The 24,186-nt window shown below is 75.7% G+C and overlaps 1 protein-coding gene across 16 annotated transcripts; it reads left to right on the top strand.

The window, feature by feature from the left end:
* Positions 1-754: 754 nt before the first annotated feature.
* On the top strand, positions 755-23,803 carry LOC135330460 (pleckstrin homology-like domain family B member 1). 16 transcript variants are annotated; one of them, XM_064524119.1, is made up of 25 exons: positions 755-812; positions 4,625-4,720; positions 5,009-5,132; positions 5,482-5,652; positions 8,764-8,889; positions 9,874-10,766; positions 11,891-12,073; positions 12,149-12,286; positions 12,394-12,531; positions 14,730-14,858; positions 15,900-16,055; positions 16,145-16,255; positions 16,483-16,572; positions 16,865-16,987; positions 18,167-18,304; positions 18,834-18,977; positions 19,131-19,295; positions 19,750-19,866; positions 20,002-20,095; positions 21,240-21,525; positions 21,763-21,853; positions 21,970-22,116; positions 22,226-22,445; positions 22,536-22,621; positions 22,749-23,803. In XM_064524119.1, exons 2-25 carry the CDS (start codon positions 4,664-4,666, stop codon positions 22,887-22,889), a joined length of 4,068 nt encoding a protein of 1,355 aa, XP_064380189.1. In that variant the 5' UTR covers positions 755-812; positions 4,625-4,663; the 3' UTR covers positions 22,890-23,803. The 16 variants fall into 16 exon arrangements, with proteins under 16 accessions (XP_064380189.1, XP_064380193.1, XP_064380190.1 ...); XM_064524123.1 differs by having other exon boundaries at positions 794-812; positions 4,628-4,720; XM_064524120.1 differs by lacking the exon at positions 755-812 and adding an exon at positions 2,734-2,858.
* The last annotated feature ends 383 nt before the right edge of the window (positions 23,804-24,186 follow it).

Below are 24,186 nucleotides of genomic sequence, written 5' to 3'. Positions count from 1 at the left end.
GCTGGAGACAGAAGGAGCACATTTAAAATATGAGTAGAATGAGAGAATTTTCATGTTAGTCTTCAGGTATGGCCAGAGGAAGGGGGCTGAGCTTTTTCTCTGGGTTTGCCCTGATGATACTGGATGTCAAACTGCCTTTCAGCAAAGCTGCTTGCACCAGAGCTAGCCGTGGTAATTCTTGGAGCCAGCAGCAACTCGGGGATCTTGTGTCTTAGTTTTTGGCAAACCGTAGAGCTAGAGGGCTGTACTTGCTACTGGGAGCCTCAGCACAAGTTCTCGTTTGTGTTTAAAACAAAAAAACAAAGTGTAAAAGCAGAGTTAGAGAGAGCCTTTCCCCAAAGAGTTGGCGTTCCGCTGTGTTACAGCCGCAGGTGAGCAGTCTCCCTGTGCAAGGCAAGCTCATCGCAGGGCAGTGCACAGGGTGCTAGCCCGCTCCTTCCCCTGCTTGCCTCATGCCCCGTTCTTCCCCGTTCCCCCGTGGTGAGCGTTCGGGCGTGGTTTCCCCGTGCTTGTCCGGGCTCAGGTACCCCGGCGCGCCGATGCAGGCCCGGGAGGAAGGGATGTGTCCTGGCTGTGCAGCCCGGCCCCGCGCAGCGCCCCGTCCGCTCGCTGCTGCGGGAGCAGAGCTCCTGCGGAGGCGCGGGCAGCCGCTCCCCGGGGGCTGGGGCCGGCCGGAGCCCCCAGCTGCGGCCGGGGCGCGGGGGTTGCGGCCGCTCCCAGCGCGGGGGCCGGGCCGGACCGGGGCGGGGCGAGGCGCCGCCGGGACTTAGCGCGGGGAGCGCAGCGGAGCGGAGCGGAGCGCAGCAGCGGAGGTGAGAGCGGGCCGGGCCGGGGGCGAGCAGGTGGGAGCAGGTGGGAGCGCGGGGCTGGGGCTGGGGCTGGGGCTGGGGCTGGGGCTGGGGCTGGGGCTGGGGCTGCCGTCGCGTCCCGGACCCGCCCCGGGTGCCCGGAGCCGGCGTCCCCCGGGGCGGCGGGGCAGGGCAGGAGGCGGCCGTGGGGGGAGAGACCGGCCGCGTTCCCACGGCAGAGCCGCGCGGCGCCGGGACCCCGGGCTGCCCCTGGGACCCCCTGGGACCCCTGTCCTGGAGCGACACCGCCGCGCTGGAGCCGCTTCAGAGAGAGCAGAGGCGCCGGGGGGACGTGGGAAAGGGGGAAGGAGCCGGTGGCTGCGCTCGGCCCCGTGTGCGGCGGGGTCACGGCAGGCCCGTGGGGACGGGGAGCCCGGGGAGCTCGGGGGGACGAGATGGAGCCCAGGAAACTCCCCTCGGCCACGAACATCCGCTGTCGCAACATCTGGGGATGCGGGGTGGCCTGGAGCTGCTCCGGAGCCCCGCTGCGACCCGGCTGCTGGCATCTGCCTCGCTGGGGGCGGCGGGGGCCCCGGACACCGCGGGAGGCTGCTGGGGCTCGCCAGCCCCCAACCCTCCTGCCCCACGGCGCGTGGGGCTGCGCCCAGCTGCGTCTGCCCTCGCGTGCCTCGGCGCCCGCCGGCCTAGAGCCGGGGTGGGAATGGTCCCTGCCTGCAGCAGGAGCTTGTTTACTCCGAGCTTCCTGCCGCGTCCTCCGCGTCCCCCGGCCGCTGCCAGAAGCCCGAGGAATCCCTTGGCCCCGCCGGCTGCCTCCGGCCCGGGAAGCGGCCCAGCTGCTCTCCCGCCCGTCCCGCCGGCCCCGCGCTTCTTGGGAGGCCCTCGCACGTCGGGGTTTGCCACGCGGCGGCCCGTGCCCGCGGCCGCGCTTCGGTGTGCGCGGGGCCGTCGCCGGCGGGAGCGGGCCGCTGCAGAGCGCCCAGGCGTCGCAGGTTGGCGTGAGCCCCCGCGAGCCGCTGTTGCCCAGCGGCCTTTGCAAAACGGCCAGAAACCGGGACTAAGAGCGATGGCCGTTTCGGAGGGGAGAGGCTTGTCCCTGCCCCTCCGCTAGCAAGCAGAAAGTGGGGTGATGGGTTTGTGCGGGGGACCGGGGCCGTGACCCGCCAGCCGCGGGGAGCCGGGCTGAGCCCCCGTGCCGCTCGGCCGCGGGCCCCGCTGCAGCTGCGGCGGTGCGGGAGCGCGTCGTCGGGGGGGGGGGGGGGCTGAGATCAGCGGGTGCGGCCAGGATTCCTCGGCTCCCGCCGGGGCTGGGGCGGATTTACGGCGCTGTTATTGCCGGGCGTGTTGTGTCTCCCCAGCAACCGCGGCCCAGCCTGGCCGCCCCCTCGCTGGGGCGGGCTGGGGGCCGGGTCCCCCCCGCGCGCAGCACCGCGGCAGGATGGCGGGGGCGGCCGCGGGGCCGTGGGAAAGGCGGCCGCCTCCAGCCGCCGCGGGATGGGGAGTCCTGCGGGCGCGGGTGCGGGGAGCGGTGCCGGGGGCTCCCGGACCCCCTGCTCTCCCGTGGCCCGCGGCCACGTTGCTCCCTCCCGGCCCCGCGCGTCCCGGGCCGGGGGTGGGAAGGGGCAGCGGCGCCGAGCGCGCGAGCAGCTGGAGCGAGAGCGCGCGGCCAAGTTGGCCGCCGGCCGGGGATGCTGCGTGGTGCGCCCGTTAGCTCGGCAGCGCCCGCTTCCTCCCGTGACTCACGCGGGAGGGGAGGCGCTGGGGGCGAGCGGGCGGCCCCGCTGCCGGGGCTCCTTGCAGCCGTCGCGGCCGCTGCCCCGGGTGCCCGAGCGCTGCGCGGCGGCGGGCGCTCCCAGGCCTCGTGCTTGCACCGCGGCTGGGCCAGGCCAGGCGCTGGCGGGCAGCAGCCCGTGTTGGCACAGCCCTCGTGCGCACGAGGGGGTTGCGGCCCCCGGCACGCGGTGCCGGTGCCCCGGGGATGCAGCCGGGCAGGGTGCGCGGGACCCGCTGCGGGTCGCCCTGGCGGGAGCAAAGCCCCTCCGCGTCCCCCAGGTGAGGCCTCGCTCCCAGGCTCTGCCGGGAGAAGAAAGGGCTTTTTGTTCCTCCTCCTCCTCCTCCTCCTCCTCCTCCTCCTCCTCCTCCCCTCGGCGCCCCGCAGCAGGGTGGCCGGGGGGGACGGGAGCCGGGGGGCAGCGCGGGCGGCCCGCGCGCGGGGGCTGCTTGCTATTTCGCGGAAACCGAGCCCGACCCCTTGGCATTTGCTGCCGCCGCCTCTTCCCACGGCGGGAACAAGCGGGGCGTTCTGCGGCCGCGGGGCGAGAAGAAAGGCCGCCTTGTCCCGGGCAGAGGTGGGGCGCCGCCGGGGCCGGCCACGGCCCTCGCTGCATTCCTGCCGCGGCAGCAGCTCGCGAGCGGACGCGCGGCTCCCGGCGCCGAGGTGAGCGCAACCGGGCCCGACCCGCACCGCACCGGGGGCCAGTGCATCCCCTGGGGCCGGGGACACGTGAGGGCAGGCGGAGCGGGGCTGCTGTGGGGCAGGAGGCACCCGGGAGGCGCCGGACGCCTGGGCCCCGGCCCAGCTGCTGGGCAGGGGAGCACGCGGGTGGGTGGGCGAGCGCGGGGTGGGGGGACAGGGCACCCCGCGCCGGAAAGGGGTTAACGCCGCGCAGGATCCCACCTTGGCCCCAGTCCCTTCCGACGCGGAGCCCGGCCCCTCGCTGCCTTTCCTCCTTCCCGTCCGGCCGCCGGCGCGGGGCCTCGGCGCAGGGGCTCGGGGCCTGCCGGCGCCCGGCGGCGTCAGCGGGCGCGGGGACGTGGGCACGCTGCCGCGGGGGCTGCCGCTCGGCGGGCGGCCCGGGACCGGGCGGCAGGTAAGGGCAAGCCGGGGCCCCGCGCGCGTCGCCGGGGAGCCGCCTCCGCGCTGCCCTGCGCGGTGCCGCGCCGGTGGGAAGGTCCCGGCCGGGCCACGCCGCGGTGCCCGTTAGCCGTGCGTCTGGGGCAGCCGGCGCCGCTCGCAGCGAGCGGAGCTGTCTGGGCGCCGGCCCAGCCCTGGACCCGGCCCCGCCGTTTCCCAGCATTTCATTTTTTCCGCAGTGTGTAATAGTCGCCCCCGCGCCCGGCTGGCCGTGCTCGGCCGTCCCGGCGCGGCTGCAGCGGGGGGGTCCCTCGCCGAGCCCCGCCGTCCCCGCGGGCCCGTCCCCGGGGAGCGCGCAGTGCTGCCGGCTCGCTCGGGGCAGCGGCGCTCCCAGGCCGCGGCCTGCGCCCCGCCACGGCCGCTCCCCGCGGGGCTCCCCGGGCGCCGGCACCGCGCTGCCTCCGCCGCAGCCGCGGGCGATGCCGGCCCGGAGCGCGGCCCGGCCGCCAGGGAAGGGTTAAGCGCTGAAGCAAGGCCCAGCGGAAGGGAGGGACGCGGGCAGCAGACGCAGACGGTAAAATTAGCAACCGCGGAGCGTCCCGTCCCGTCCCGTCCCGGGCTGCCAAGGCGCGACAAGTGGTCCGAGCGCTGGGCTCGCGGGATCCGTCTCCTCGCCCGGCTGCCGCGGTCGCAGGCGCGGGGGGAGCAGCGTGGCGGCTCCCGGGGGGGCGGCGGCGCTGGAGTGGGCGCGCGGCAGGCACGTGCACCGCTCGCCGTCGCTCGGTGCCACCCGTCCCGCCGCGGCAGAGCGGGGCGGGCGGGACGACGGGGCGCAAACCTGGGCGGCAGAGGGGTTCTGCAGCCGCTGCTCTGCGGCGTCGGGGCCCGCGCGTGCAGCACCCGCCCCGCCCCGCCCCGAGGGGCCGCGGCGCCGGGGAGCCCCTTGACGCCCCTCTCCCCGCAGCAGCCGCCCCCGCCGGAGAGCGCCGGGCGCGCGGGCACCATGGACGCGTCCAGCCGTGCCGCCGGCCCGCCCCGCAGGGTCCAGACCATCATCCAGGTGCGTGCGTGCGTGCCTCCCGCGACGGGCTGCGGCAGCGCCGAGCCCCCCGTGCCCCGCGGGACCCTCCGCAGAGCCGTCCGCGCTCCGCGGCCGCCCTCGGCCGCTCCCGGCCGATCCTCTTAGGGGATCGGCGGCAAAGCCGCTCGAGCTAAGCGGCTGGCAGCGCCGATCCTGTTAGACGCGGCCCAAGCCCCGATGGGCTCTGCGGGGCCCGTCCCCGGCGGGCCGCTGGGGCAGCTCGCCCCGCTCCCCGCGCCCGGCCCGACCGGCTGCCTTGCCCCGCAGAACAGCCCCCTGGACCTCATAGACACGGGCAAGGGGCTGAAGGTGCAGACGGAGAAGCCGCACTTGGTGAGCCTGGGCAGCGGCCGCCTCAGCACGGCCATCACGCTCCTGCCGCTGGAGGAAGGTGGGTGCCACTCGCAGCTGCTCGCGGGGCCGCGGCTCAGCCGGGGATTAGGGAGCAGATGAAACGCGCCGCGGCGGGAGCCGGCCGCTCCTCCGAGAGGCTGCTGTTAGCAACCGGCCGGAGCTGCGGGCTGTTCCCGCGGCATCCCCGGGGGACCCACCCGTGCACCGAGCCCTGCCGGGCCTCTGCCGCCCCAGGGAGCCAGCGAGGCGGCTCGCTGTGGGGCAGTGCTCCCGGGGCCAGTGATGGAGGCCCAGGGCCCGGCCGGGAGAAGGGATCGCAGAGGCGCGGGGGCCGGGGCGCGGGGCCGCGGCGGCGCTGGGTGCTCAGCCGCTGCTCCTGCTGCTAGGGAGGACCACGATCGGCTCGGCGGCGAGGGACATCGTCCTGCAGGGCCCCGGGCTGGCGCCCGAGCACTGCTACATCGAGAACGCGCGGGGCACGCTCACCCTGCACCCCTGCGGCAACGCCTGCGCCGTCGACGGCGTGCCGCTGCAGCGGCCCACGCGCCTCACCCAAGGTAGGCGGCCGCGGCGGGGCGGGGCGGGGCGGGGCGGGATGAGGAGCCCCCGTCCCCTGCAGCTCTGCCGGGCCGGAGGCGGCAGCGGGGAAGCGTCACCCCGGCCTGGCTGCCCGGCGCGGAAGTCGGCCCTTTCTCCCCGTTGTTGTGCACGTTTTCCACGTTACTGCAGACGTTTTGAGCCGGATTTGGGAAAACTACGTGAAAGAGCAGAATTGCTCTGTGAGGCAGCTCAGAGCCGCCCCGGCCAAAGCCTCCGCCGAGGCCGGGCAGGGGCATCGCGTGGGCCGCGCTGCAGGGACGCGTACGCTGCGCGGGGCATCTCCATCACCTCCCGCCCTGGCGGGGCTGGCCAGCCGTGGCGATGTCCCCGTGTGCGCGGGGGTGACGTGACACCGCGTGCGCAGTCAGGTCGGTGCCGTCGGCCAGCACCGTTCCCCTGTCCCTGCGGGCTCGCGCCGGCTGCCTCGCGCAGGGCGATGGCTCCCGCCCGGCACGGCTGTGCCGCGGGGCCCGGCAGCCCCAGGGCGGCTCGGTGGGGCAGAGCCTCGCCTTCGCGCCCCTCGCCTTGGCGCCGCTCGCCCTTCTGCCCCCGTCACGTTCTCAGCCGACTGCCGCCGCTCTCTGCGCGGTGTCACGTTTTCCGCGTCGGCTCCCTCGGCCAAATGAATCATTTTTTCTGATCGCAGCCCGAGGAGAGGGAGCGCGAGGGGAGGGGAGCGGAGGGGAGGGGAGCGGAGCCGAGCAGAGCGGCGCATCCCGCCAGGGCCGCGGGGCCGGAGGCGGGCGGGGGCGGGGGCGGGGGCGGAGCGGGCGGGGGGCGCGGGGCCCCTCCCGGCGCGGCCCCTCCCCGGGGCGGGCCCGGCGCTGCCCGGCGGCGGCGGAGCGGAGCGGCGCGGAGCGGCGGGAGCCCGGCGCGGCGGAGCCCGGTGAGTGCGCGGCGGGGCCGCCCCGGGGCTCGGCGGGGCGCGGGGCCGCCTGTTGCCGCGCTGCTCGGGGAGCGGGGCGGAGGAGCCGGTGCTCCGCCCGTGAAGCGCCTGCCTCGTGTCCTCGGGGCGTTGCAGCGGCCAGGCTGGGAAGCCGCTGCGGCCTCCAGCACCACGTTGCAGGGCAGCGCGACGGGGGGGGCGGCCTCGCGGGCTCGCGCCCCTTCTGCCTCCGCCATCTCGTCCGTGGGCCGCGGTGTCGGGTTGCGCTGCAGTCAGAATCCGGATTCGGACTCCTCGGCCGCCGCTCCGCAGGGGCGGTGATTGGTCGCAGAGAGCCGGGGGGCTGCACGAGGGCCGGGGGGCTGCACGAAGGCCGGGGGGGCTGCACGAAGGCCACGGGGCTGCACGAAGGCCGGGGGGCTGCACGAAGGCCGGGGGGCTGCACGAGGGCCGGGGGGGCTGCACGAAGGCCACGGGGCTGCACGAAGGCCGGGGGGCTGCACGAAGGCCACGGGGCTGCACGAAGGCCACGGGGCTGCACGAAGGCCGGGGGGCTGCACGAGGGCCGGGGGGGCTGCACGAGGGCCGGGGGGCTGCACGAAGGCCGCGGGGCTGCACGAGGGCCGGGGGGTCGCGCGCTGCGGTGCGCCGTGCCGCTGCAGACCCGGGCCCGGCGGCGGGCGCCCAGGGAGGCAGCCCGGACCCGGAGCCTCCCGGGGAGCCGTGCCGCCGGCCGCCCGGCACTTAACGCGGTCACGGGACCCCGCGGGAGCCGTCGTGTCTCGCCGCAGCTGGCGATGCAGAGAGGCTGCCGCGGGGGCCCTTGCCGCGTTCCCCGCATTTCGCTGCCGCAGCACCTGCTGCTGCTTTAACGCCCCGGCTGCCTCGCCGGCCTTTCGGCGGGGGAGCTGGAGGCCGGGCTGCCTCGGCGGCGCGTGCCCGGGGCAAGGCTGCGCTGGGGAGAGCGGCTCCGCCGAGCTGCCGCTGCCGTGGCCCGGACAAGCACCGCTATTGTCCAGGGTGTCTGCGGAGCGACGAGCGTCGGCGACGGCTTTGCCAGCTGCGCCCGGCGTGCGCCCGGCGTTTCTCGCCCCGGAGGCGGTCCGCGCGGCTCCCTGGCGTGGGGGCTGGCGTGGGCGGCTGGCGGGACGCAGAGCCCCTGAGCGGGCAGGGGAGCGGCCCAGGCCGTGGGAAGCCGTGCCGACGCGGACCCGGCCCACGCAGGGCCACGGCGTGCGCGAGCGGTCGCTGACTTGTGCAGCTGTCCCTCCCCGCCGGCCCGGGCGGGCGGGCGGCCCTGCGGCTGCCGCGCTGCCTGCGCCGGAACATGCCTTCCCGGGCGAGGGATTTTGGGCTGCGAGGGATTTTGGGCTGCGGCTGCCGCGTGCCGCACGCCCGTCCCCGGGGCGCTGCGGGCAGGGCGTGTCCCTCGCACGCTGCCGGGCGGGCGGGAGCCTCCAGCCTCTCCCGCTGCCCGGGCCGGCCTCCCCGGGCTGCATGCCCGCCGCCGCGCCCTGCACGGGGGCTCGGGCTCCCCCGGCTCGGGGAGGGGGCCGAGGCGCTGCTGCAAGGGGCACGGGCGGTGCGGGTGTGCAGGGGGCAGGGGCCGCCCCCCAGGCGCCCACCCCGCAGCCGGCCCCGCCTGGGCAGGCAGCGGGACTTTGGCACGCTGGCTTCCAGGTGCTGCTGCCTTTACGGCAGAGCGTGCGCGCGGTCGCGAGAGGCCATGGCTGCTGCTCGCAGGGCCGCGGGGGCAGCCGATGCCCCGGGCCGCTGCGTGCGTGCTGTGCCGGCGCGGCCTGCCCCCGCCCGCGGCCGCGTTCCTCGCGGGTGCCTGATCAGCGGCTCCCCGGCGCGGGCGCCCGGGCCGGGCCGGGCCGGGAAAAGGCGCTGTGCCGCTGCAGACAGGAGCTGTCTTGTCCGCCGCTGGCGGCCCTGGAGCGCTGCCAGCTCCCCTCCGACGCGGCGCGGCGGGCGCAGACCCCAGCTGCGCCGCGAGAGCCGCGCTGCCTGCCGCCGCGCCGGGGCTGACCTGGATTCCAGCCCTGCCCGCGGCGCCGGCTGACGGCGGGGGACGGCTCCCGGGCCGGGCGGCGCAGCACGGTGCAGGCAGGGTCTGGCGCGGTGCGGCCGCGGGGCTCCCGCAGCCGCGGGCTCCGAGCCGCCTGCGCTCTCCTCGCAGGGTGCATGATCTGCCTGGGCCAGGCCACCTTCCTGCGCTTCAACCACCCTGCCGAGGCCAAGTGGATGAAGAGCATGATCCCCGCCGGCGGCCGGGGCCCCGCCGCCCTCTACGGCCTCGCAGCAAGTAGGTGACCCCTTCTGCGGCGCGGTGTCCCCCCCTCCGTGTTGCGGGAGGCTCCGCCGCGGAGGGGCCGGAGCGCTCCCGGGGCTGCCGCGCTCCCCAGCAGCGCCCGTGCCAGCCGCGCCGCTCCCCCGCTCCCGCGCCCGCTGTTGACTCAGCCCGGCAGCTGTGCTGGCGTTTGTTAATTATTAATTCTGCCTCAGAAGAGGCTAATTGTAGCGGCTCCCGAGCCAGCTCCGGCCGGGCTGCTCGCCCCCAGGGCCACGGTGCTGCCGGCAAAGACGCCGTCCCCTCCGTGCCGGGGCCTCGGGGCGCCGGCGGAGCGGTGTTTACGTGCAGGGCTGCTGCAGGCAGGCTTCGAAGGCCGTTTCCCTGGCTGCGGCGCTTAATCCAGCCGGCTGCTTATCTCGCCGCGTCTGTCCGCGGGGCCGAGCCTCCTTCCCCCCCGGGCTGCCGCCGCGAGCCCGGGCAGCGCTCGCCCTCGCCGTGCCGCAGTGCCGGAGCGGCGGCTGCGACCCGCTTTCCCGAGGGGCACGCGGGGTGCTCGGGGATCCTCGGGCGAGGAGCGTGGTTCTCCGGCGGTGCATTCGCCCTCGGGACGCGATGCCGCGGGTGGATGCGGGCACGAGTCTTGCGTGTGAGGGACGGGTGGTTTAACGGCAAGGAACCGAGCTTGGCCGGCCCTGAGCATCCGAGCAGACGAGGCCCTCGATCGGTCCCGCGCTCGCGGTAGCTGGCCGTGAGAGCGCAGCCCGTGCTGCAGACCCGCGCGGTGCCGGCGGGCGGGATGCCGCGGGCAGCGGCGAGGGCCGGCACCGCGTGCTGCGTGCTGCGGAGCCCTATCGGGTGTCTGTTGCCCGGGTGATGGGACACCGGGCCGGATACCGCCGGCGTCTCCGTGCCCGGAGGCGGCGGCGCGGGGGACCGTGCCTGGGGAGCGCCGTGCCAACGCGACGCCCGGCTGAGGCCCGTGCCGTCTCCCCGCAGAGCCCGAGGCCCTGGTGAACGGCGCGGAGCCGGCGCAGCGCCCGCGGCCCAGCCACAGCTCCCTCGTCAGCTCCATCGAGAAGGACCTGCAGGACATCATGGACTCGCTGGCCATGGAGGAGCCGCCCCCGGCCCCCGGCTGCCCCGCGGTGAACGGCGGCGGGCGCTGCCTCCTCTCGCCGCCGCTGAGCCCCGGCGCCGCCTCGGCGGGCCCCGGCCACGACGCCGCCTCGCCGCCCTTCTCCCCGCCGTCCTGCCCGGCCGCGCCGCCCGCCGTGCCGGCGCGCTCCTCCAGCTACGGCCACGCCGTGCCCCCGCCGCCCGGCGCCGGCAGCCCCCGCGCCGCCCCGCCGGCCCCCCGGCAGCCCCCCGCCCGCGCCCCGCCGCCGGGCGCCCGCGGGCTGCAGCCCCCCGAGAGCCCGCGCCCGGGCCGCCGCGGCCCCGAGAGCCCGCGCGACCTGCCGCCCCCCAGCCCCTGCCCCGCGCGCCGGGCCGCGGCCCTGCCCGGCCCCCCCGCCCCGGCGTCCCCGTCCCCGCCGCCGCGGCCCGGCCGCGACGTCCCCGAGAGCCCCCGCGCCCGGCGGCGCGGCCGCGAGGAGCCGGCGGGGAGGAGCGCGCGGGCCGGCAGCCCCGCGGCCGAGCTGCCCCCGGCGCGGCGCCCCGGCCCCGCCGCCGCCCCCAGCCCCGCGTACGGCCTGGGCTCGCCGGCCGCGCCCTCGCCGCGGCAGAGCCCCCGCGCCCCCCGCAAGCTCTCGGCGGAGCTGCGGCCGCCGGCCGGGCTGCGGGAGCGCAAGAACAGCATCACCGAGATCAGCGACAACGAGGACGAGCTCCTCGAGTACCACCGGCGGCAGCGGCAGGAGCGGATGCGCGAGCAGGAGATGGAGCGCCTGGTGAGCCGCCGACGGGGCGGGACGGGGCGCGGGGACGGGCACCGCGTCTCCGCCGGGCTGAGCCCGGCTTTCCGCAGCCTGGGCACGCTCTTTGCAACGGCCGCGGGCTCCCGCTGCTCTGCCATCCGGGCCTTTCCTCCCGGGGATTTCGCTGCAGTTGCTAGCAGCGGCTTGCGTACAACGTGCACAGGCTCCCGGCTTATCCGGAGGGATTACGGCGAGGGGCGGCAGCTGGAGCTCCCGTGCGGGCACAGCTGGCTGGCGGAGACCGGCCCGGCCGGGGCCCAGCAGCAGCAGCAGCAGCAGCAGCAGCATCGGGCTGGCGCGTGCCCCTCGCTGCAAGCCGCGGTGCCTCGTGGCCGGCGAGGGCCGCGCGGATGCTGTTCCCGGCAGGGGAGGCTTTGTGGGCATGGCGCCGCTATATTTAGGGCCCGCGACAGGGTTTTTATAGAGCGAGCAGCTGCCTGGGTGGGGCTCGCCCCGTGCATCTGCAGCCCGGGCGCCGTGCCGCCGCGCCGGCCCCTCTGCTCCCGCGGCCGGCGTGCAGGGCCGCCTTGGTTTTCCGGGGAGGACAGTGGCACCCGCAGCCCTGGCGCCCGGCGGTCGCCCCGGGCTTGCAGCCCCGCTGCCGGCGGGAGGGGTGCGGGCTGGCGGCGTCGCATGGCCCCACGGCACAGTGGGGTGCTGCCCCGGCAGCGGGGGCCGGGGGAGGCCGGTGAGCCGCGTTTGCTCAGCCCTGACTCACGCTGCGCGCAGACGGCCTGATTCACCCTCCAGAAATAGCCGCGCGCGGCCGGCGCTGCTGCCTCTAATTAGCCTGTCTCCGGCCGCGGGCGGCTCCCTCGCCGGCGCGGTGCCCGCAGGTGGGCCGGAGCCGCGGAGGTCTCGGCAGGGCCGGCTGCCCCCGTGCAGCCACGTCCCTTGCAGCGGCCCGCGGGATGCTCGTGCAGCCGCGGAGGGGACGGAAGGGGAGCCGGGGCGCTCGGGCGCGCGTGCGTGCGTGCGGCCATCGGGCTTTGCCTGGCGTGCGCCCTCGGCAGGGCGCGGCAGCATCGCACGGCTGCCCGCCGCTGGGCCCGGGCGCGAGGGTGCTGCGGGGCAGCGCTGAGGGTGCCTCCCCGCAGGAGCGGCAGCGCCTGGAGACCATCCTCAGCCTCTGCGCCGAGTACACCAGGCCGGACGGCGCCGAGCCCGCGGAGGGGCCGGCCGGGCGGCAGGCGCCCCTGCGGCACGGGGAGAGCCTGGAGCGGTCGGACGAGGAGAACCTGAAGGAGGAGTGCAGCAGCACGGAGAGCACCCACCACGAGGTGAGGGGCCGGGGTGGCCGTGCCGCGGGGGCCGCGCCGCGCTGTGCCGTGCCCCGCTGACCTGCCCCGCCGCAGCACGAGGAGCTGGCGGGCCCCCGGGCCGCGGAGGCGCACCGGCTGGAGGAGGAGCGAGCCCGCGTGCTCGGCCGCCTGGACGAGCTCAAGGGCCGCGTCAAGGAGCTGGAGCAGCAGCTGCAGGAGACGTCGCGAGAGGTGAGGGGCCGGGGGCACCTCCTGCCGCCCCGCGCCTGGCTGTCGCGGCCGGGCTCGGGAGGGCCGCGGAGGGCTGGGACGTCATCCTGACGCGGCCGTGTGCCCAGGCGGAGCTGGAGCGGGCGCTGCTGCAGGGCGAGCGGGAGTCGGAGCTGGCGCGCTTGCAGCAGGAGCAGGAGGCCGTGCAGCAGCTGCAGGAGAAGCTCTCGCACCTCGACTCCAGCATCCGCAAGGAGCGGGACAAGGTAACGAGCAGTTCTGCCCGGGGAGCAGGCTGCCCCGTCCCTGGGGTCTGCCGAGGCGGCACCTGCAGCGCCGGCTCCGTGGGGCTCGCCCAGGCGGTCGCACCTGCAGCGGGGAGCCGCTGGCTTGCGCGGAGCAGGGAGGGCGGCTGGGCTCTGGGCTCGCGTCGTGGCGGTGTCTGTCCGTCCGCCTGGGGCTGGCGCGGCGTTCCCCGAGCCCTGACGCTCGGGCTGCGTTTTGGTGGTCGTCTTTGGCACTTGTGGGCTCCGGCCGGGATGCAGCGCCGCCGACTTTCCCCGCTGACCGCCGCCTGCAGCGGGCAGGTGCCGGGTCGGGGGCCGCGCGCTCCCTGCGCCCTGCCTCGGCCGGGGCAGCGAGGCTTGCGGTGAGCGTGCTGGGTCTCCTGCTGTCAGGGCGTCTTCGAGCGCTCGTGCGCGGTGGTGCTGGTGAACGCTGCAGCACTCAGCTGGCTGGCGAGGCCCGGCTCGTCTTCGACGCAGCATCTTCCCGCTGCGGCCAGGGACCCGCTGGGGGGTCCTTGAGCTCCCAGCTCGTGGCTGGGAAGCAGGTCTCGGCGGGCGGGCTGGGCGCCCGCCTCCCGCTCCGCCTCCCGCGCCCGGACTCGTGTTTGCCGCGGCCTCCGCGCGAGGGGAGACCCCAGGTCGCCTTTCCGCCGACGCGCCCTGCCCTGGGCAGGGACCTGGGTGCCGCAGCGCCTGCGGGCAGGCTGCCGGCCTCGCCCCAGTGCACCCAGTCAGGACGCAGCGGGCGCGCGGCGTGCCCGGCACCGGCGTGCTGCTCCCCGCCAGCGAGCCCCCGGCACGCGGCGGGCACCTCCGCCGGGACCCCGTGCCCGGCGCTGCGGGAGCTCATCCCTCGCCGCGGGGCGGCACGCGGCTGCAGCGCCCGCGGGCTGCGTCGCTCGGCTGCTAGGGCCGCGGGGGCTGAGCTGCCGTCGGCACGTCCCGGGGCTGGGCGTTGCGCAGCATCCCCCCGCGGCGTTTGGGGTCTGGTTTGGTTCGATCTTCGGTTTTCCGGCCCTTTAGTAAGGTCTCTAGTGAAAGTCGACCCTGTGCAGAGCTGAGAGAGCAGCGAAAAGAAATCACGCTCCCGAAGCCGGCTGGCTTAACCGTTTGCTTTCCTAACCAGGCTGCACTAACCTGCTCTAACGGTGCTCCCCAAAGTCCCCCTCCGCATGCCCCGAGCCTCGGTCCCCGCCGAGCCCTGCCTCTGCCCCAGCTCGCCTCTGGCCCAGGCCCCGGCGGGGCGGGGGCACCCGCACCGCCCGCCCGTGCCGCCCTTTGCCAGCGCGGCGTGTTCGCGCGGGGAGCGCGTCTCCGGCTGCGGCGTGCTGCGGTTCTCGAGCGGTGCTCGGCCGCGGCGGTGCGGTCCTGGGGCCGCTTGGCGATGCTCGTGAAACGTGGCCCCGGAGGCGGGACGCGCTCGGGCAGGCCTTCGCGGTGCCGCGTGCCCCGGAGCGGGTGAAGCTCCCGGGTTCGAGCAGGGCGCAGGGCGTTGCGCTCGCCGGGGCCGGGGCAGGGAGCTGGGGCTCCCGGGTTCCTTCCGCGGCCTCCGCTGTCTGTGTCTGCTCCATCACTAACCTGCCGCAGCGAAGCCTGGAAAGCTCTGGAGCGCCAGCGGAGCAAAGCGCTTACTAACGGAGGGGAGATCGGATCTCAGTCTCGTTTTCCCTGCCGCCCCGGGCACCCAAAGCGCTGCGACGTCCCTTCCCATGGAGAAGGGCGGCCGGCGGCCGCTCGGTTAATTGACCGCGGTCTGGGTGCTCGTTAACAAACGTATAACCGATATCCCCAAGATCGATGCCCAGCGATGCCAGGGGCCCGTGGCGACGGCCGGGCCCTGGGAGTGCCGTGATGGCCCAGGGCCGCACAGGCGCCCACCCGGCAGAGCCGCCCGCAGAAGCGGGGCCGCTCCGTGGGGCTGGGCCTTCCGCTGCGCAGCACGAGACTGAGCTCCGCTCCGAGCGCCGGCCGCGGCCAGGCAGCCCGCCCCGGCGCCCGCCTTTGCCTTCCCGACTCCCCGCGGCTTTCTGCCCCTGCTCCCCGCCTGAGCCCCTGTCTAACTCTGCAGCTTCTGCATGGCGCGGATTTGAGAAGTGTGTTTTCTCTCTTTTTTTTGTTTTGTGTTTTTGTTTTGTTTCGTGTTTTGTTTTGTTTTGTTTTGTTCTCCCCCGATTCAGGAGAGGGCAAAGCTTGATGCAGAAAGGAAGGAGCTAGCGAAACTGCGGGCGCTTTACGCTGAGTCGAAGAGCCAGCTCGCTAACTGCCCTGAGTCAATGCGGGAGCAGGTGCAGGACCAGATGAGAAGGGTCAGTGTTTCGCCCCCCCTGCGGACCGGGGCCCGCCTGCCCCTGCTCCAGCGCAGGCCAGCTCTCCCCGGGCAGCGGGGGCCGCGCCGCACGCTTGGCTCCCGGCGCCCCGTGCACCGTCTCGGTAGGTCCCGGGCGCAATCCCGCCCGGCTCCGGGTCTGCGTTGGGCTGCCGGCGCGGGGAAGCGGCTCCCCGCGGCCCGGGATGCTCCGGAGCAGGGCTGCTGCGTGCGGCCGCCCTGGGGCCCGGGGACGCGGCGGGACCCGTCCCGGGGCGTCGGGGCGCTGTGCGTCGCCGTGCGGGTCTGCGCTCGGCTCTTGCCCGGAGGCGCTTGGGTACGCGGGCCGCTCGCTTTGCGTTGCCGCTGGTGCTCGGTTTGCGGCGGCGCTGCCCGCGGCGAGGCGTGCGGAGCGCCCGGCGGGTCCGTGGCGGCGCGGTGCCGGGCTGGCGCGGGGGCGGCTCGCTGCCCTCCGCCCACCGCCCCGGGCGCAGGGCGAGACGCGTCCCCGCGGGAAACCTCCAGCATCAGGAGGAACGGCCGAGGAGAGCCGTGCCGACGGCTCCGGCCGCTGCGGCGGCTGGCACGGAGCTGAGCGCAGCCTGGGAGCTGCGCCGGGCTGCGGGGGCGGAGGGCACCGGGGGCCGCGGGTCGCCGGCGGCTCGGCGCCCACCCGCCCCGGGCTCTGCCCCGGTGCCCGCGTGGCCGGGGCCGTGCGTCGGCGGCCGCGCCAGCGCGCTGCGTTTCCCTGCTCGTGCCGCTGCCGCGGGGCAGAGCTCGCCGTGGGGAGCCCGTCCCCGAGGCGCCTGGCCGGGCGAGGGTCCCGGCTCTGCCGCCGCCGCGGAGGGGCTGCTCTGAGCTGGCCGGCTCCTCCGCAGCGAGGCGGGCGGGGGCTGCCCGTGTGGGTGCTGAGCGCGGGCCACGTCCCCGCCTGCTCCGCCAGGAAGGCGGCTGCCCGCTGCCCGGCCGGCATGCGGTCCCCGCGTCCCCACGCCGCCCCGGCCGCAGGCGCTGAGCAGCCGCCGCGCTTGTGTGTCCGAAGGAAGCGGAAGCGCTGGAGACGGAGGCGAAGCTCTTTGAGGACCTGGAGTTCCAGCAGCTGGAGAAGGAGAGCCGGCTGGAGGAGGAGCGCGAGGCGCGGGGGCAGCAGCTGCTGCAGAGCCGGGCCGAGTGCCACCGCAGCATCGCCAGGAGGAAGGTGGGAGGGGGCAGCCCCTGGGCGGGCGGGTGGGCAGGGCCGGCCCCGCTGCGTCCCGCGCCCGCTCATCCCGGCGGCTCGCCCCGCAGGAGCGGGTGGCCGCGCTGGATGCCCAGGCCGCCCAGGTGCGGCTGCAGAGCGCCCAGGAGGCCGAGCGCCTGGCCGGGGAGAGGAGCGGCGTGCTGCAGCTGCTGCAGAAGGTACTGCTGCCGGGGGGGACGGGGGGCTCAGCGCCCCGGCCCCTGCTCCAGGGCCGGGCACGCGGCAGCCCTCGTGCGTGCTGGTGGTGCGGCCCCAGCAGCTCCCTCTGCTCGGGGGGGAACCCGGGCTGGACCCCCGCTCGGCGCCTCCGGAGCCCGGGGTCCCGGCGCCGCAGTGCCAGTAACTGCTGCCCTTGTCTCCGCTGCCGCTGCCGCTGCGCGCGCAGGAGAAGGAGAAGCTGGCGTCTCTGGAGAGGCGGTACCACCTCGTCACGGGCGGCAGGAGCTTCCCCAAAATGTCGCCAGCTCTCAAAGAGGTAACCGGGGGCGGGGGACGGTCCCCGGGGCTGCGCTGGCGGCACGGAGGCTGCCGGGCCTCCCTGCGCAGGGCTCCTCCGCTCCTGCCCGCCGGGACCGGCTGCCGGCTCGGCCGGGCACCGCCTGCCCCGGGCATCCCAGGCTGCCGCCCTCGTCCCAGCAGCTCCGGGGGAGCGCGGGGCTTTCTCCTTGCTGCGCCGGGGACCGCTTGCTTCCTGGGGGGCGGCGGGGGCTCCCGTGGCCGCGCCGTGCCCGCGCCCGCCTTGCCCATTGCTCTTTGCCCTCCAACAGGAGACACTGCATATCTCAGAGCCCTATGAGCTGCTGGAGGGGGCTAAGCCCCTGGGCCCCCTGCCCGGAGCAGCCTCCTTGGCTTCTCCTCCCTCCGCCCGCTCCCACCCCAAGGCGCAAGAGGTAACGGCACTAACCGCATGTGCTCGCTCGCTCGCTGCGCCCCGGGGCACGCGCGGGGCCTGGCTGGAGGCCGGCAAGCGGCCCGGCGGCCGCGGGGGCCACCAGCCCCCTTAAACAGACTAACGTGCCTTTGGGCAGGGCTCGAGCCCGCAGGGAAGCACGCGGAAACGGCGCGGCTGGGTTTGCTCTGTTAGCCGCCCGGTGCGTTAACCCTCCGAGGCGGAGCTGGGTGCTCGTTGCAGCTGCTCGCTGAGCTTGCTCGGTCCCCGCGGCCGTCCCGAGCGGGCTCGGCACCCCGGCTCTGGCCGCTGGCCGCCTGCCGCAGCCCGGAGCTGTGCCCCAGCGCGCTGCTGCGCTGCAGAGGCGTCTGCGCTGCCCTCCTCCCACCCGCCTACCTGCCGCCTGGGGACTCCTGCGCGGCGTCCCTCCGGCTCCCGCTGCCCTGGCCGCCCCCAGAAAGGAACAAGCCCCCAGAGTCACGGCAGTCTTTGGGCCAGAGCAGCAGAAGCGGCTGCCAAGCTGGCTGGCAGGGTGCTTAGCTTGAGTTTCTGCCTGCGCCGCGCGGGTCCTTGGCAGTCGGCTCCGTTGCAGAGTGGAGAGCTTCCCGGCGGGTGCTGGTGCTGCTGCAGCCCCCGGGGCCGGGCTGGCGGCCGCGGGATGCTCCGCTGGGCGCCGAGGCTCTGCGGGGCCCTGGCACGTCGCCGCGGGGCTGCATCGCGCGCGGCGGCGGTGCTGCCGGCCCCTGCTCTCGCTTTAACTGGTGTCCGCGGGTGCCGGGGCTCCCCTGCCGCCGGGGCTGCCCGTGGCGGCTGCACCGCGTGTCGAGTACGGCGCTCTCGCGGTGTCAGGGCAGCGCCCGGGCTGCGGTGCCCGTGTGCAGTGGAGCGTGTCCCCTGGCAGCGGCGGGCACCGGGGCGGCAGAGCCCGTGCCGTGCTGGCTGGCTGCGGAGCGCCTGCCGCCGGCGCCGTGGGGACGAGCCCGGGCCGGGCACCGGGCACCCGGGGCGGCTCTCGGGGGCCGCAGCGGCGCGAGGGGCCGGCGAGGCAGGGAGGCCCGGCCGGCGGAGGCGGGGCAGGCGCGTGCGAGCGCGGGGAGGCTTGTTCCCGCTTTGCGGTCGGTGCCGTGAGGCCAGCGCCTGGGTCTAACTCTCCTCCTTCTCCTCCGCCGTGGGTTTCTAGGAGTACATGAGGCTGTCTGACGTTTTCAGGTTCTACAGCGGTGCGTGCGGCCCCCGCCCGGACACTAAAGCTCCCGCTGCTGCCCCTGCTGCCGCGCCTCGCTCTTTCTTGCTTGCTGTACCTCCCGCGGCCGACGAGGTACCGCCGCAGAGCATGCTGCGTCCTGCCTCCCTGCCCGCCCCGGCCGCTGCTCCGGCCGGCTGCGCGGCCGCCTCGCTCGCCCCTGCTCCGGCCGGGCGACTCGGCTGCGCCCGAGCGGGGAGGCGAGGCCGGCGCGAGCAGTCTCCTTGCCGGGGAGCGTTGCCGACCGCTGCGGAGCGGGCTGCCCCTTAGCGCGGCGGCCGGGGGGCTGAGGAGCGCGGCGTGGCGTGGCGTGCCCAGCGGGCCAGTCCGCCGAAGGGCCGGGCCTGGGCCCGGGGAAGGCACCCGCGGGGCTGTGGCCGTGGTGCCCCCCGCCCCGAGGAAGGGGTGGGAGCGGTCAGGTGGAGCTCTTGCCGGGTTCCCGCCCGGCGCGCTGCCGGCAGCAGCTCGGCCCCTCCGTGGCCGTTGCACCCTGTGCCTGGGGGCCGCGCTCCGGAGGTGCCTGCTCGCGTCCCCGCGTGGGTCTGTCCCTCTGGCCGTCCTTGCTCCGAGCCTCTTCGTGTTCACTCTGCTTCTCTCTGCCCAGTACGTGACCGTCGAGCAGCTGGCGGGGATCCTGGGCAGCGCCCGCGCCCCCGCCGCTTCCCCGCCGGGCTGTGCCCCTCCGTCCTCGGGCTGCCCTCCTCCTCCTCCTGCGCCGCCTCTCTCTTCTCCCTCCGTCTCCGCAGAGGTTCGTGTCCTGCGCTCCCCCCTCGCCCTGGAGCCCGCCCTGGGGCCTGGGCGCGGGGCAGGGATGCTCGGCGCGGTGCTCTCGGCGCACGCCTCCCTCTCGCTGCGTTTCCCTGCCCGTGCCCCTCCTGTCTCACGCGTTGTCTCTCTTCAGATGGAGAAGCAGCTTCAGGGGGGCCCGGGGTGGCTCCCAGCCCTTGATTTAGAGAAGTGGTACCAGGAGGTCATGGCTGGCTTTGAAGCCTGCTCCCCTGTCTCTCCTCCTCCTTCCCCTCCTCCACTGCCTGCTAAAGCTCACCCTTCTCAAAAGCCTCTGCAGGTAACGCCCCGCTCCCGGCGCGGGGCGGCGGGTCCGGCCGCGGGCTGCGCGTGGTGTGCGGGGGGCCGCGGGCTGCCGAGCGGCGGCACGGCCGCGCGAGGCTGCCTGCTCCGACCCGAGCTGCGCGTCCTCCTCCGTCCCGGCACTGCGCCGCCGGCCCTCGAGCTGCGCCGGGAGGCTCGGGCTCCCCTCGGGGACGGCGGGCTCGCGGGGCAGCGCCGGCCTCTATGGGGCCCCGAGACCCACGCGGAGCCCGGCAGCCGGGACGGTCCCTGCTCCCGTGAGCTCTGCCCCTCCGCCGCAGGCTCAGCCCGCGCGTCCCCGGGCCGCGGTCCCTCCTGCCGCCGTGGGACGGAGCCTCTGCAGCGCCAGGCTGGGGAGGGCTTGCACCGAGCCGTCTGTCCGGGGGCTGCGGGGCCCCCCTTCCCCTCTCAGCGCCGCCGCTTGTGCCCAGGTCTATCGTGCCAAGATGGAGAGCGACGCGGGCGCCCTTGCCCCTCGGATGAAGAGCGGGACCCCCTCGTCCTCGCAGCTCAACGTCTCGGTGCTGGGGCGCAGCCCCTCGCCCAAGGTATGGCCGGGGGGGGCCCGGGGGGGGGCCGGCGGGCTGCGGGGCCGGCGGCACGCGGGGGCTGGCCCTTGCAGCCCCCCCGCCGGCCGCTCCCGGAGGCGTCCCTTCGCCCAGCGCGTGCCGTCCTGCCCCCAGGGCCCCCCCGGCGGCACGGGCAGCCTGCCCCGCAACCTGGCAGCCACGCTGCAGGACATCGAGACCAAGCGCCAGCTGGCCCTGCAGCAGAAGGGTGAGTGCCGGCTCCGCGCGTGCCGTGGGGCTGCGGGGAGGGCGGCCTGGCCCCGCCGCGTGGGTCTGCAGCTCCCGGCGCATTGCACGAGCAGCCGTGGGGTGTGCACGGCACCCGCGCTGCTTCGGAGGGGCCCCTGCAGCCCAGCCGCACGGCGCAGAGTCCCCGCGCTCGCCCGCTGCCCTGCTGGAGCCCGCGGCGAGGAAGGGCTGAGCCAGGGCCGGTCCCCGCGGAGGGAGCCCGGCTCCCTGCCCGGCACGCCAGCGGCTGCTCGCTGCTGCGCCCGACGAGGACGCGGCCGGGTCAGCCGGCTGCCGGTGCTGCTCCGTCCCCTCCCGCGTGCTCGGGGCGGTTAGGGCTGCTGTCGGCTCCGCGCTTTGCCTGCGCCGCGGTTTCTTTGCCGGCACCGGGTTTCACCTGGAATGGTGGAGGCGAGCCGGCGGTGGGGCTCGGAGCGTGTGCGGGGTCTCCGGGGCCGGCCCTCCTTGGCAGAGGAGGCGCACGGCCGGTCCTGGGGGCTCCCGCTGCTTTCCGAGCCCATCCTGACGTTTGTGCCTGCTGGGCAGCGGGAGCATCTCAGGAGCCTGCTGCCTCGTCCCAGCTCCACGGGACCCTCTGGGCCAGGTCTTCCTGCTCGCAAGGCTTTGGGATGGCGTGCTGGACGTGTGGGCTTGGCACGTGCAGCCCCAGCTGCCCCCCCGCGCGTCTGAGCTCGAGCCGGGACGCCAGCCCTCGGGCCGGCCTTTGCGAGCTGCCGCCCTGCGGAGCAGCACGGGCTGCGCGTGCATCTCCCGGGGCAGGTCGGGCCGGGGCTCCGCAGAGGGGGGGAGCCAGCCGGGCCGTAGCCCCCGCCGCCGCCCTCCGCGGCGGTGCCGTCCGCTGCTGGCCTCGCAGGCAGCCCTCTGCCCTCCGCTGCCCGCTGGCGGCGTGCTGCCCGCCAAGGCGCTGCCGGAGCCGGGCGCGCGGCGCGCTGCCCCCGCAAGCGTGAGCGGGGCTCGGCGGGGCGCCGGAGGCTGCGGCAGACCCGGGCAGGGCTCCGCAGCTGCAGCGGGCGCGTGGCCCTGCCGACCCTCCCGGCCGCGGTCTGTGCCCCTCCGGGCGCCCGCCGCGCTGAGCGGCCTCTGCTCTCCCGCCCGGGCTGCAGGTCAGCAGGTGATCGAGGAGCAGAAGCGGCGCCTGGCCGAGCTGAAGCAGAGGGCGGCGGCGGAGGCGCAGTCCCAGTGGGAAGCCCTGCACGGGCAGCCGCCCTTCCCCGCCGCCTACGCCCCGCTCGTGCATCACTCCATCCTCCACCACCACCACGGCCTCGGGGCCCGGGCCGAGGAGCTGGACCACGCGTACGACACGCTCAGCCTGGAGAGCTCGGACAGCGTGGAGACCAGCATCTCCACGGGCAACAACTCGGCCTGCTCGCCCGATAACGTGTCCAGGTAGCCCCGGGGCTCGGCAGCCGGAGGGACGAGCTTGCACGGGGGCGACGTGGCCAGCTCGGCACGGGAGCCCCGTGGGCACCTTGGAGGCGTCTCGGGGCTCGCCGGAGGCGGTGCGCCCTGCGGGACCCTCCGGCTGCGACGGGGCCGGCGCTGCCCAAACGGCGCCCGCTCCTGCACCGGGACGGGCTCCGCGTGCAGGGCCCACGCGTGACGGCAGCTCCGCTTGTCCTGCAGCGCGAGCGGGATGGAGGCGGGCAAGATCGAGGAGATGGAGAAGATGCTGAAGGAGGCGCACGCGGAGAAGTCGCGGCTGATGGAGTCCCGGGTGAGCAGGGCCGCGGGTGCCGCCTGCCGCGGCGGGGCCGGGACCGGGACCGAGACCAGGGCCGGGGCGGCGGTGCCGGTCCCAGCGCGCGGGCCTGAGCGCCTCCGTGCCCGCAGGAGCGGGAGATGGAGCTGCGGCGACAGGCGCTGGAGGACGAGCGCCGGCGCCGGGAGCAGCTGGAGCGGAGGCTGCAGGACGAGACGGCGCGGCGGCAGAAGCTGGTGGAGAAGGAGGTCAAGATGCGGGAGAAGCACTTCTCGCAGGTGCGGCAGCCGTGGGGCCGAGGCCTCGTCTCATGTCGTGCGGCTCTCCCGCCGGCGTCGCGCCAGCCCGGCCCCGGCACCGTTTGCAGGGCTGCGTTGCTCTTCCTAGGCTCGGCCCCTGACGCGGTACCTCCCCATCCGCAAGGAGGATTTCGACCTGCGGCTGCACATCGAGTCCTCGGGCCACAGCGTGGACACCTGCTACCACGTCATCCTGACGGAGAAGATGTGCAAGGGGTACCTGGTCAAGATGGGGGGCAAGATCAAGTCCTGGAAGAAACGCTGGTTCGTCTTCGACCGCATGAAGCGCACAGTCTCCTACTACGTCGGTGAGTCCCCCCGCCGGCGGCCCGGCTGCCCTTCCCGCGCCCCCGCCGTGCCCTCGCCACCACGCTGATGTGGTTCCTTCCCTCGCGCAGACAAACACGAGACGAAGCTCAAGGGCGTCATCTACTTTCAAGCCATCGAGGAGGTCTACTACGACCACCTCCGCAGCGCTGCTAAGGTGAGGCCCCGGCCCGGCCCGGCTCGGCTCTGGGGCACTGTCCCCGGCCGAGATGACGGTCACGCAGCCGGCGAGGGCTGTGCCGCGGCTCGGGTGGCCCCAGCTCACCCTGTCATCTCCTCTGCAGAGCCCCAACCCCGCCCTCACCTTCTGCGTCAAGACCCACGACCGCCTCTACTACATGGTGGCCCCCTCCGCGGAGGCCATGCGCATCTGGATGGACGTCATCGTCACGGGGGCCGAGGGCTACACCCAGTTCATGAACTGAGGGGCAGGAGGGGCCGCCGCGGGCTGCCCCGGCCGGCCCTGCCTTCCCCAGCGGCCGGGGACCCTCGTGTCCTCGCCCCGCGCCCTGGGACCCTCGACGAGCTGCTCCTCGGCCTCCGTTTCGGGATGCTGCCCCCGCGCTGGGGCGTCTCCCGGCCGAGGGGCCGGCTCGCTCCCGCGGGCGCGGGGTCGTGAGCCCTCTCCAGCCCCCGGCATCTCTGAGCTTTAAGGATTCTTTTTTTAAGCACCACACGCAGACGCGACACAGCCCCTGTATTTTTGTGCTGCAGCTGTCCCGGGGCGCGTCGTGCTCCGGCCTGCCCCCCGCACACACCCCGCGCCGTGCGCTGACCCCAGTGCGCGCGAGGGGCTGCGCGCGGCCACGGCGCGGGAGATCGAGCGGCGCAGCCGCCCCCCCGGCCAAGAGAACGTTTACGTGGCTTTAAACAGCAAACGAGTTTATTGGACACATATCACAGCGCTGAGAGGTTCAAAGCGCAAACGCTGCCAAAGACCTGACTCTTCCGGTGCCCGGGAGCCCGAGGCAGGGCCGAGCTTTGCTGCCGCCGGGCGATGCTGGATTTCAGACCTACGCCGTGGAGCTGCCGCCGCGTTCGTTCGGCGAGAGCTGGCGTGGCCGTGCCGTGGCCTTCGGCCCGGTGCCAGCGCACGGAGCCCTTCTGCGCGGCGCGGCGGGCTGCGTCCCGGGCGGGTGCCGGGCCCGGGAGCCGGTTTGGGAAGAGGGTGAGCGTCCCTGGAGAGGAAGGGAGCGTTTAGACCCCCTCCTGGCTTCAACCCCCCTTTGTAAATCTTTTTTAACCCATGTACGTGACTGCCTCCCCCCGTGGCCGGGCCCGCCCGGGTGCTCGCGGCGTGGGGGCAGGCTGCAGACCCATAAAGCGTTTCCTAACGGCGTCTCCATGCCCCAGTGCGCGGCCGCGGGGCTGACCGCTGCGCTCTGCGGCCCGCCGGGGGGGGGGGGGGGGGCTGCGGGAGGGGCCTGGGGGCACCGGGACGGGGCTGGGGACACCGCGAGGGGCCTGGGGGCTCTGGGGGGGCGGTTCCTGGGGCTCAGGGAGGTTCTGGGGGCCCCAGAGGGGTCGGGGGGCTCGGGGGGGTGGTCTGGGGGCTGCAGCAGGGTCTGGGGGCCCCGAGGGGGGTCTGGGGGGGCCCTGGGAGCTCCGGGGGGGGCTGTGGGCGCCGGGGGGGGTTTGGGGCTCCGGGGGCCGCAGGCGGCGAGGCGCCTCCCGGCCGCCAGGGAGCGCTCGCACGCGGGTCTGCTGCCGCGGGGGGGGGGG

Source organism: Dromaius novaehollandiae, chromosome 21 (genome assembly GCF_036370855.1).
Source record: "Dromaius novaehollandiae isolate bDroNov1 chromosome 21, bDroNov1.hap1, whole genome shotgun sequence".
In the NCBI taxonomy this organism is placed as follows: Eukaryota; Metazoa; Chordata; class Aves; order Casuariiformes; family Dromaiidae; genus Dromaius; species Dromaius novaehollandiae.
The sequence above is the reverse complement of the archived record's forward strand: the minus strand, read 5'-3'. Positions and strand labels throughout refer to the sequence as shown.

What these genes read in the sequence shown, in the direction of transcription:
- LOC135330460 (XM_064524119.1), top strand. Translation starts at nt 4,664, where the DNA reads ATGGACGCGTCCAGCCGTGCCGCCGGCCCGCCCCGCAGGGTCCAGACC. An exon ending in CTCCCTCCGTCTCCGCAGAG is followed by an intron (nt 18,978 to 19,130) that starts GTTCGTGTCCTG and finishes GTCTCTCTTCAG; the next exon opens with ATGGAGAAGCAGCTTCAGGG. An exon ending in GGCGCAGCCCCTCGCCCAAG is followed by an intron (nt 19,867 to 20,001) that starts GTATGGCCGGGG and finishes TCCTGCCCCCAG; the next exon opens with GGCCCCCCCGGCGGCACGGG.